Raw genomic sequence first — 12,003 nt, 5'->3', positions numbered from 1 at the left:
TAACTAGCCTTATAGTAAGTTTTGAAATTGGGTAGTGTCAGTCCTCCAACTTTGTTGTTCTCCTTCAATTTTGTGTTGGCTATTCTAAGTCTTTTCCCTCTCAATACAAACTTTAGAACTAGTTTGTCAATATCTACAAAATAGCTTGCTGGGATCTTTATTAGGATTGCATCAAATCTGTAGATTAAATCAGGAAGAACTGACCTTTTGACAATATTGAGTCTTCCTGTCTGGTTTTGTAAATTTTTATTGGACGTTGGAGATTGTGTGTGAACGAATAGTAGAGACTGAAGTAGATAGTATCCTTTCCCTTACCCATGAGTGCTTTCTCTTTTCTTTTGTCGTAACTGTGGTGAGGGGCTGATTGCTTAGACCTAATTAGAAATTGAACTGGGTCAGGTCAGAGTTGGGTTTGAAACTTTAGTTTTCTGTTCTGGTATTAGGTGTCTCTCTCCAGCTGAGATTGGGGATCTAAGCTCCACACGACACTAGAACTCTCTAAACCTTCCAGCCCAACTGTGCAGTTGTCCCATGGGAGAGAATTGGTAGATAATTATTGCTGTATTTGGAGTTTCTTCAGATTTCGGACTGCCATGTCAGGCCACGTAATTCTGGTTGGTTTCTCTTTGTTCCAGCAGGAGACTCTTCTCCTTGTCCTCTGTCTGTGGCAGGCTTGCTTGTTCACTCATGCTTCCAGACTTGGTCAACATCTTATGGTTAAAAATGGCTACTGGTCTCTGCTCACTTAGGAAGGGCTGGTTCATCTCTGAAAATCAGTTCATTTAGACATTGTGTTTCTTTTTTTTTTTCTTTTTTTGAGACAGAGTCTCGCTCTGTTGCCCAGGCTGGAGTGCAGTGGCGCGATGTCGGCTCACTACAAGCTCCGCCTCCCAGGTTCACGCCACTCTCCTGCCTCAGCCTCCCGAGTAGCTGGGACTACAGGTGCCGCCACTACGCCTGGCTAATTTTTTGTATTTTTAGTAGAGAGAGGGTTTCTCCGTGTTAGCCAGGATGGTATCGATCTCCTGATCTTGTGAACCGTCCGCCTCGGCCTCCCAAAGTGCTGGGATTACAGGGTGAGCCACTGCGCCTGGCCAGAAATACCTTCTTTTCTATGAATATTTTTCTTTTATTCGTCTCTTATCCCAATAAGGGTTTTCTCTATCTTCCTAAAACTATTTTAACACTTTGCTTACATTATTTTGCCTTTTCTTGTAGGTTCCTGCTTCAATTTGATAGCTGTTTTTTTGAGAATTAAGAAAAAATTAAATATACATATTGATAGACTGATTTTGGATTCAGGAACATTGAAGTATAATAAAGCTTATTTTAGAATCAAGGAAAATTTCCTTTCAAGCATATACTTTATTGCACCTTGTATTAAAGACATTTGTATACTATATGTTTCTCCTATTAGATTTATAAGATTCTTGAGGTCATTGTGGCATAGTAGAAAAGAAAGTGAGCTTAAACTATAGAGATGTGGTTTCCTAATGAGCCACTCACTAGTTGTATGACCATAGCAAATTAACTTTTTCTCTTTAGTTTTTTTTTTTTCTTCAAATCTGTAAGCAATGACAGTAATATCTTATGTGATAATTTTTTTCTAGGCTTATTTATTTCTTAAACATTTATTAACTGTCGACCTTGTTTTTAAAAATTATTATAAAGATCTTTTATGTAAGTTTACAGATCAGTGCGAGGGACGATGGATAAACATTTAAATAGTGTGGAAAATGCTACAGTAGTATTTTAGGATATACAGGGTACTATATAGAGCATAGAGCAAGGACATATGACAAAGATTGGAAAAGTCAGGTTAGCACTTAATAAATTCAGAAAGGATAAGTAGGAGTCCCTTGAGCTCAGAAGGGTATAGAGCAAAGGCATATCAGGCCAAGAGAGCAGTATGTGAAAGGCCAGGCAAATATAAGTATTTCATTATGACTTGTGACTGTGTTGTATTGGAAAAGCTGCAAGAGATAAGGCTGAAAGAGGTAAATGGGGGACCAGATCATGAATGACCTTGTAAGGCATGAAGGCATTGAAGATATAAAAACCTAAACCAGCCGGGCACGGTGGCTAACACCTTTAATCCCAGCACTTTGGGAGGCCAGGGTGGGAGGATCACTTGAGCTCAGGAGTTTGAGACCAGCCTGGGCAACATGGCAAAACCCTGTCTCTACAAAAAATAGAAAAATCACCTGGGTGTTGGGCTGCATGCCTGTGGTCCCAGCTACTCGGGAGGCTGAGTTGGGAGAGTTGCTTGAGCCTAGGAGGTTGAGGCTGCAGTGAGCCATGATTGCACTACTGCACTCCAGCCAGGGCAACAAAGTGAGACCCTGTCTCAAAACAAAAACCAAAACCTACTAAACCAACTAAAATGCTTAGTTGCTGTAATAATCGGAACTGTTATTTATTGAGTACATATTATTGTGCTAGGCCCTGTGGTCAACATTTTATAGTGTTTTCTCATTTAGCTTCTCAGTCGTTTTCTGTTGTTTTTTTGTTTTTATTTGTTTTTGGTGGAGGCAGGGTTTCACCATGCTGCTCTAACAGGCTGGTCTAGCACTCCTGGGCTCAAGTGATCCTCCTTCTTCTACCTCTCAAAGTATGGATTATAGGTGTGAGCCACTGCACCAGGCCTGTTTTTATATCTATTTTATAGGTGAGGAAACCAAGTTTTAGAGAGGTTAAGTAATTTGCCCAAAGCAGTGCAGCAAGTGAGTAGCAGAGTTTGCATTTGAATTTTAGGTTTTTCTGATTTTTGAAATCCTCCTTACCACTATGCTATACTGCCAAGATAATGGTTTGTATACATGGTAGGTAGCCAGTACAAATTTATTGAATTGAGAGAATTTTTCCATGTATATGTCACTTTCAAACTAGTAGTAATATCTAAGACTTTTCAACACTTTGAAGTTCAATATGGCCATATAGATTAGACACACATCTTTACCAGTATTGTTTTTTTTTTGTTTTTGAGATGGAGTTTTGCTCTTGTCACCCAGGCTGGAGTGCAGTGACATGATCTCTGCTCACTGCAGCCTCCGCCTCCTGGGTTCAAGTGATCCTCCTGCCTCGGCCCCCTGAGTAGCTGGGATTACAGGCGTGCGCCACATGCCCGGCTAATTTTTTGTATTTTTAGTAGACACGGCGTTTCACCATGTTGGCCAGGGTGGTCTCGAACTCTTGACCTCAGGAGATCCACCCGCCTCAGCCTCCCAAAGTGCTGGGATTACAGGCGTGAGCCACTGCGCCTGGCCTCAACTTAACTTTTTAAATTACTATCGAAATGCCTATTTTTCAAATTCCTTTAGTAAATTTTTTTTTTTTTTGAAACAGTGTCTTGCTCTGTTAACCAGGCTGGAGTGCAATGGCGTGATCTCGGCTCACTGCAGCCTCTGCCTCCCGGGTTCAGGGGATTCTCCTGCCTCAGCCTCCTGAGTAGCTGGGATTACAGATGCCCGCCACCAAGCCTGGCTAATTTTTGTGTTTTTAGTAGAGACGGGGTTTCGCCATGTTGGCCAGGCTGGTCTCGAACTCCTGACCTCAGGTGATCTTCCCACCTTGGCCTCCCAAAGTGCTGGGATTACAGGCATGAGCCACCGCGCCTGTCCAGTAATTATTTTTAAGTAAAATTTGTATTGACTTATAACATGTAAAGAAAGTACACAGGCTAGACATGGTGTCTCACACCTGTAATCCCAATACTTAAGGAGGCTGAGGTGGGAGGATGGCTTGAGCCCAGGACTTTGATACCAGCCTTGGCAACATAGTGAGACCCCATCTCAACCAAAAAAAGGAAAAGAAAGTACACAGCGAGTACGCAGCTTAATAATGGTGTATTTTCACAAAGTGAACACACCCATGTAAGAAGAAGCAACATTACTGGCACCTCCAAAACTCCTTTGTGATCCTATTACAGTCACTGCTTTATCACACTTCAGGTTTAGCTGCTCCTGTTACAGTCACTACTTTACTGTACCTCGGGTCTGGCTGCAATGCTGACTAGATTAGTTTTGCATTTATTTTTTACTTCTAAATACTTGAACAAACCTTGGGCCATTGGTACAGTTTTGACAATAGGCAATTTGAATTTTCCAAAACAAGTTTAATACAGTACACACACACACAGAGTAATGAACCCCTTTGTACTGATCACCTGCCTTCAACAATTCATGGATAATCATCTTCATCTAACTTTCCCAATTATTTTGAAGTAAACTCAGGCATCATGTTATTACTTTAGTAGATATTTCTAAGTATGTACTTTTTTTTTTTTTTTTTTTGAGATGGAGTTTCACTCTTGTTGCCCAAGCTGCAGTGCAATAGCATGATCTTGGCTCACTGCAACTTCCACCTCCTGGGTTCAAGTGATTCTCCTGCCTCAGCCTCCCGAGTAGCTGAGATTACAGGCGCATGCCACCACACTCAGCTAGTTTTTTTTTTTTTTTTTGTATTTTTAGTAGAAACAAGGTTTCACCAGGTTAGCCAGGCTGGTCTCGAACTTCTGACCTCAGGTAATCCGCCTGCCTTGGCCCCCCAAAGTGCTGGGATTACAGGTATGAGCCACCATGCCCCACCTCTAAATACGTATTGCTTAAAGATGAAGATTACTCCTTTTTTGTTTGTTTTGAGATGGAGTCTCGCTCTGTCGCCCAGGCTGGAGTGCAGTGGTGCAATCTCGGCTCACTGCAACCTCTGCCCCCCGGGTTCAAGCAATTCTGCCTCAGCTTCCCGAGTAGCTGGGACTACAGGCGTGCACCACCACGCCCAGCTAATTTTTTTGTATTTTTAGTAGAGACAGGGTTTCACCGTGTTAGCCAGGATGGTCTCGATCTCCTGACCTCGTGATCCGCCTTCCTCAGCCTCTCAAAGTGCTGGGATTGCAGGTGTGAGCCACTGCGCCTGGCCAAAGATTATTCCTTTTTTAAACATAAAAGTACCTTAAAGAATGTAACTACACCTTCAATAAATGAATTAATTGTTGAAATCAAGTTTTCTATCAGAGTTCAAAGCTTCCCAAATAGCTCATGATTTCCTATGTTGCTTATTTGTTTGAATTAGGGTTTATATATTACATTGGTTGGTATGTCCCTTTAGTATCTTTTAATCCCAAGGTTCTCCCTGGATCTGTTTTTTTCCCTTGTAATATTTATTTTTTTAAAAAGCTGGTTGTTGGTTTTATTTCTTCAAATATTCCTTCAAATGTATATTCTCATTCAACCTTTTCATGAAATTGTGATTAATGTGAACTTTTAAAGTCGGGGTATTATTTATACAATTAAATCTACACATCTTAAGTGTTTGGTTTGAATTTTGATCGTTGTATGTATGTCAGTGTATTTACCACTCAGTGTATTTTGTTTCCAATTGTAATCCTTTTTTTGATGGAAAAAGGAGAAATCCATTCTTTAGACTGTACAGTTTAGGGTAACTCCAATAGCAAGGAGAAAAGAGTAATAATTTCTTAATCCCAACACTTTGGAAGGCCAAGGCGGGCGGATCACCTGAGGTCGGGAGTTTGAGACCAGCCTGACCAACATGGAGAAACCCTATTTCTACTAAAAATACAAAAAAATTAGCTGGGCATGGTGGCACATGCCTGTGATCCCAACTACTCGGGAGGCTGAGGCAGGAGAATTGCTTGAACCCAGGAGGCAGAGGTTGCAGTGAGCCGAGATTGCGTCATTGCACTCCAGCCTGGGCAACAAGAATGAAACTGTCTCAAAAAAAAAAAAATAATAATAATATTAATAATTTCTTGCTGTTAGAAATACAGATTAGGAATATAAAGTTTTCTGCTTTTCATGAAGCAGAAATGGATGAAGTAAGAAAAAAATGGGTTTTGGAAAATACTGCTTGTTAGCAGAGGGTTATGTGTAACATACTAGTGCTGAAATATGTTGGAGCTAAAGGTCAGAAGTGTAAGTGCGCTGCGTTGGAATTTATATCTTTGCAAAAACGTTGTGGCTATTTGATTATTCTTCTAAATTGCATGCACTCTTTCCTGAACCCTGCTTCTCCTCTGCGTTAATTTTAAGCGTTGGTTGGACTTTATTGCCTCTAAGTTTCTCTGAAGTGAGGAGGGTCATGTGGTTATTGTGACTAGCAGTTAACTGTAGTTGAGGCATAGATATGTCTTGAGTATGTTATTTGAACAAATATTAGCTAACTTGTTTCTTTCATCCTTTCTTTGTCTATGATTTGAATTTATTGCTGTATTTAACCTTGGGAACATTTATTGATTGACCGTTTTGTTAGATTAGTGCATTGATCTTAGTTTGATACTAGTAAGAAGGGAGAATGGAAGTTACTAAGAGTTACTGAGTGGCTACTCTTTGAGCAGTCATCTTAAATATAGCACCCTCGTACCTACCCAAGTGATGGAGGTGATGATAGCCATTTTTTAGAATGCTTACATCAGGAAACAGAATCAGACTTCCAGTGATTTGCCTAAGGCCATGCATCTAGTAACTACCAAGGACAAGGATCTAAACCCTGAACTTTTACTCTAGAATTACTTAAAAGTTTTCACTGAAATATGCTTTCTTAGCTTGGCATGGTGGTGCACGCCTGTAGTCCCAGCTACTTGGGAGGCTGAAGCAAGAGGATTGCTTGAGCCCAGGAGTTTGAAGCTGCTGTGAGCTGTGATCTTGCCACTGCACTCCAGCCTGGGTGACAGAGTGAGACTCTGTCTCAAATAAGTAAATTACATTAATAAATAAAACTTGCTGTCATGAACATTAGGAATCTAAGGAATACTAAGTATCCCTTTGCAGCCTTTGCTTCTTAAAGGGCTTTTATTTAGTACATGAAAAAAACGGTACTATTTAAAACATAAAATTATATCAAATGAAATTGTGATAAAAATTTCAGCATGAACATACAAGTCTGAAGTTGTTTCAAGAGAAAGTTTCGCACTTAAAAATTAGTAAAGCAAAATTAATTTGTCTGATGTCTATAATGCAATATAATGACATGAAACCAGTATTACTGTTTTCAAAGGCATTTAATAGGAAAATAGTTTATGGAACTGTCTTTAGATGATTCAGTTCAGGAAGAATGGTTTTCTTGTAACTTGAGGTTACTTACATTTTTAGGTCTTTTTGATGTTTTAAAGTGAAAATCTCTTCATTTTATTAAAAATAGGTTCATAAATTTGAAAGCTTTTTCATAAAGTAACATTACTAATAGAAATTTGTTTTTAAAAAAGAGGTGATGTCTTGTAAATCTTCTAAAAATTGTTTACCTATATTCAGATCTGTATATGATTCAGATTTACTTTCTTTTTTTTTTTTTTTTTTTTGGGGCGGGGGACAGTGTCTCACTCTGTCACCCAGGCTGGAGTGCAATGGCATGAACTCAGCTCACTGCAACCTCCACCTCCCGAGTTCAAGCAATTCTCCTGCCTCAGCCTCCTGAGTAGCCAGAACTACAGGCGCGTGCCACCACACCCGCCTAAAAATACAATAATTTTTTGTATTTTAGTAGCTACGGGGTTTCCAGGATGGTCTCCATCTCCTGACCTCGTGATCTGCCCTCCTCCAAAAGTGCTGGGATTACAGGCATGAGCCACTGCATCCGGCCTTAAGTTTCTTTTTTAAAACCTTATTTACGTTGAAGAACTACAGATTTAGTTTCTTAGATGAAAAAAGGACTTCTGTGGCTGTTGTTTCTGCTCCTTTCTTTTCAAATCTTGAGAACATTTTACCAATCATAATTTTAATCATCTGAATTTAACTTGGGTACTCTGTTATGTAAACAAATTTTGGATTTTAAATATTTTAATTTAAATTGTTACATATACCAAGCTTATTAATTAGAATTTTTGTTCCCAACTATGATCTTTCTGCCCTCCCTCCTCCAAAAAATTCTTGATGGTTTAAGAAAACGAATCTGTTTTCATACTTGCCATAGTATATTTTAAAGAAATCTAGTTGCCATTTTCTTGGTTTCATTGAGCTTTTGTGTTCTTAGAAGAAACATCAGAAAAAATATGGTGGTTTTCTCTTCTGAAAGTATAAATGGCTTCTGGAAAGGCCTTTTTATGTAAAGTTGGTTGGGTTAAGACAACTGGAACAACTAGTTAAGCTCATTCCTTCTGTACTTATTTTGAACTTCAAAGCTCCTAGTTTTAACCTCTGGTTCAGTCCCATCTTACTAGATTTAAGTGGCTTTTGTTTTGTTTTGTTTTTTTATGCAGGTTCTGCTCATTAATCACCACGAGTGTGGATCTGAAGAAGAGTTTATTACCTCTTTTTTTGAGTATGTTTAACTTCAGATACACACAACGTAGCTTCTCCTTCCCTATTAGATTCTTAGAAGGTAGTTATATTTTTTATAGTCTCCTTCTTGTGGCTTTGGTAGTTGTGATCAATAAGCATAAGACTATTCCTTTCATACTGGGCTACTGCATGCAAATCAGTTCATTTAAAACCTCCTGGAGGTCTTTGGCATGCCAGACATAAAACTTGGAGTGTTTGTTTGTGGAGGTAACCATGTTCCAATGAAATATAAGAGTTTAATTCTTTTATCAAGAATCTGGGAGAGTTATAGTTTCTGGGAATTACTGACTTTAAGGGGCTTGCTTTTGATGTGTGGCTTTCAAAATTAATTTAAAATGGGAAATGATAAATTAGAAATACTCTTGTGGTATTAGATATATCTCTGAGTAGTAGAGAGAAATTAGCTTGCCTTGTACCTATTGTATGCTTAACAAAATAGCCGATTTATCATGCTTTATTAAGCATTAATGAGCATATATTTTTCATGTTTGCAATTTTTAGACAAATTGATGTACTTATCTTGTACGTGGATATAATGAATAGAATATACATAAAATTCATACTTTACATATGTGTGTGTATATATATATATATATATCTAGGGCTGGAAGAAAGAAAGAATTCTGGCTGAATACCCTGATGGCAGGATAATAATGGTTCTTCCTGAAGACCCAAAGTATGCCCTGAAAAAGGTAAATTTCTGGTGAAACTTCATGTAGAGTGGATAATATCATTTTGCAGTTAATTTTTTTTTTTTTTTACCCTGAGGCAGAGTCTTGCTCTGTTGCTCAGGCTGGAGTGCAGTGGCACAATCTCGGCTCACTGCAACCTCTGTCTCCCGGGTTCAAGCGATTCTCCTGCCTCCGCCTCCCGAGTAGCTGGGACTGCAGGTGTGTGCCACCACACATGGCTAACTTGTATTTTTAGTAGAGACAGGGTTTCACCATATTGGCCAGGCTGGTCTCTAACTCGTGACCTCATGATCTGCCTGTCTTGGCCTCCCAGAGTGCTGGGATTACAGGCATGAACCACCACGCCTGGCCCATTTTGCAGTTAATTTTGAGAGGATAACAGATTGCTGGCATAGTATATTTAAACACCTATTCTGAAAACAAGAAATAAGCATTTAAAGGGTATAACCCAATTCAAAAATTATGTTAAACTTTGTAGTGTGTCCAGTATATGAATTCTAAATGAATTGAGTACTAATTGAGTCCAGTATTATTACTAAATTGTCCTGTATTAGTAGTAGTTAATAATTTGAGTGCCAAAGTAGATATGCTTATCTTCTGTTAAGTGAATAATGCCAACTAAAAGATTTCACGATCAGAAATAAAAGCTGAATTATAATAATTTGGATAATTAATAAAATGTAAAGTTTCATTCTAAGGGAAAATTTCTAAATAAAAGCTTATTGCAGAAGGGGATTGCTAAGTAGGTCACAGTAAAGCTGAAATTAAACATGACTCAATCTTATAATATTTTTAAGATATAAGCATACATTCCAGTTTATAAATATAATGCAGAAACATAAAAATTTATCTTATCTAGTGTGAGGCAGGTGTTAGTCTAACTTAGAGTTCCATACTTCAAGTGTTCAGAGAGTTTATTGTGTTGAAAAATGAACCAGATAATGAATCCTGGAACCATTTTATTATATAGGTTATTTTAAAAATCAGGAACCATAAGGTAAACTTATTTTTAAATAAGTTTAATATGTTCATTACACTTTCAAATAATATACTCAGTATGTTTTTCTTCAACCTCTGGATGCTTTTTCAGAAGAAATACCTCATAATGTAAGCAATGGGTTCAGTTGTTTATCTGAAAAACTTTAGTAATTATACTAGAGTGTGTCCCAAATGTCTGGAAACAGGAGGAAAACAGTTTATTATACTTTTTTTTAGGTTAACAATTGGACTTCTTTAAACTTAAGAATACTTCACCTGAAAAGTTGGTTGAAGGAAAATACTTTGCGCCTGTTATTTGAAAGTTTAGCTAATAATCTATTTAAAATATGTAAGTTTATTTTCTGGTTCTTAACTTTAGATACTCTGTTTATCCGAATGGACAATCTTAGATACCCAAATAAGCTTTCATATTACTGCTGCCTAACAGAATAGACAACAGTATTTACAGTGACATGTAAACATGCCCAACCTGTCTTGTATTTGAAACATTGATTCTTGCACAATAGTAAATTCTTGTTGAATTAATGTTGGATCAGTGATGAACCACGGTTGACCCACAAACAGTGTAGTAGTTATGGGTGCCGGCTTCTCATGCAGCCAAAAATCCAACTATAACTTTTTTTTTTTTTTTTTTTAAGAGACAGGGTCTCACTTTGTTGCCCAGGCTGGTCTTGAACTCCTGGTCTCAAGGGATCCTCCTGCCTCAGCCTCCAAAAGTGCTGGGATTATAGGTGTGAGCCACCCTGCCCAGCCTAAGTGCAACTTTTGATTCCCCCAAAACTTTACTAATAGCCTACTGTTGACTGGTAACCTTATTGATAACATAAATAATTGATTAAACCCATACTTAAACTAGCATATATTCTATGCATTCATGACATACCTAACCTTTTCTTGATTTTTTTTTTATGTTTCTAGGCTACATGGTTCATCTGCTAGTTTTTTCATATTGTCACAATTCTCCAAAAAATTTTCCAATATATTTATTGAAAAAAACCCTACATATAAGTGGACCCACACAGTTCAAACTTTTGTTGTTCAAGGGTCAACTTAAATGAAAATTAAATTAATGAATTTTTGGAATTCCAGCTATTCACATTTGGAAGTGCACAGTGGGAACTTTTGCTACACTACCATATGTGGCAACCAGACTTCTCAGAAGGAACCCTCAGCAGATGCTAATTTCCTCATTTTAGTTTATTAGAACAAAATCTTAGTAACCCATAATAGGTTAAAAATTAAAATCTAGGGAATTGTGAATTACTCGTCTTGAGGAATTAGGAGTTGTAGGATGCTGTCTCAGGATTAGGAGGACTTAATAACATAAATGAGTGTTATTGGACTCTATTTTTAGTTTTTTGTTTTGTTTTGTTTCTTAAGAGAATTCCACTCTGTCACCCAGGCTGAAGTGCAGTGGTGTGATCATAGCTCACTGTAACCTCAAACTCCTGAGCCCAAGTGACCCTCCTGCCCCAGCCTCCTGAGTAGCTGGGACTACTGGCAAGTGCCACCACATCTGGCTAACAAAACAAATTTTGTAAAGATGGGTTTTGCTGTGTTGCCCAGGCTGGCCTTGAACTCCTCTAGCCTCAGCCTCCCAAAGTGCTGGGATTATAGGCATCAGCCACTGCTCCCCGGCTTTTGTTTGCAATATCTTTTAACTGGGGAAGGAACTAATGGTTGAGTACCTACAGAGGTCTTAATTTTGATTGCCTGCAAACAGTTTGAGCTTACCATGTTTGACTTTGGTCAGTTTGGAGCTAAACTGTAAGAAGCATGGTTTGATGCCATAGTAACATTTTGGGTTCACATGTGACTCTGCTGCTTGATTTTTTAGATGTCCAATATCTGACATGGGAAAGTTCTTTAACTTTTGAGTTTTATTTCTTCCATATGTAAAGTGAAGAACCATAAACCTCCAAGAAATGTGGGATTTAAGCGAAATATTTGTAAAGTGCTTTGAATAATGTCTGGCCTATAAGTGGTTGATAGGAAGTAAACATGAATTCCTTTTCTCTATA

The 12,003-nt window shown here is 38.2% G+C and overlaps 1 protein-coding gene across 15 annotated transcripts in view; it reads left to right on the top strand.

Moving 5' to 3' along the window:
• Positions 1–12,003, top strand: part of ESCO1 (establishment of sister chromatid cohesion N-acetyltransferase 1) — a 73,227-nt gene that overhangs the window by 47,046 nt on the left and 14,178 nt on the right. For 8 of the 15 annotated variants that reach the window (XM_063653478.1, XM_063653480.1, XM_054460343.2 and 5 more), the window contains exon 9: positions 8,894–8,983. The exons of 5 other annotated variants lie outside the window; for them this stretch is intronic. In XM_063653478.1, the coding sequence (XP_063509548.1) occupies positions 8,894–8,983 (90 nt within the window). Of the gene's footprint in view, positions 1–8,209; positions 8,332–8,893; positions 8,984–12,003 lie in introns of those variants that run through there. 2 more of the 15 variants (XR_008495396.2, XR_008495395.2) reach the window with 1 other exon arrangement.

This window comes from Pongo pygmaeus, chromosome 17 (assembly GCF_028885625.2).
Source record: "Pongo pygmaeus isolate AG05252 chromosome 17, NHGRI_mPonPyg2-v2.0_pri, whole genome shotgun sequence".
NCBI classification, from domain to species: domain Eukaryota; kingdom Metazoa; phylum Chordata; class Mammalia; order Primates; family Hominidae; genus Pongo; species Pongo pygmaeus.
The sequence above is the reverse complement of the archived record's forward strand: the minus strand, read 5'-3'. Positions and strand labels throughout refer to the sequence as shown.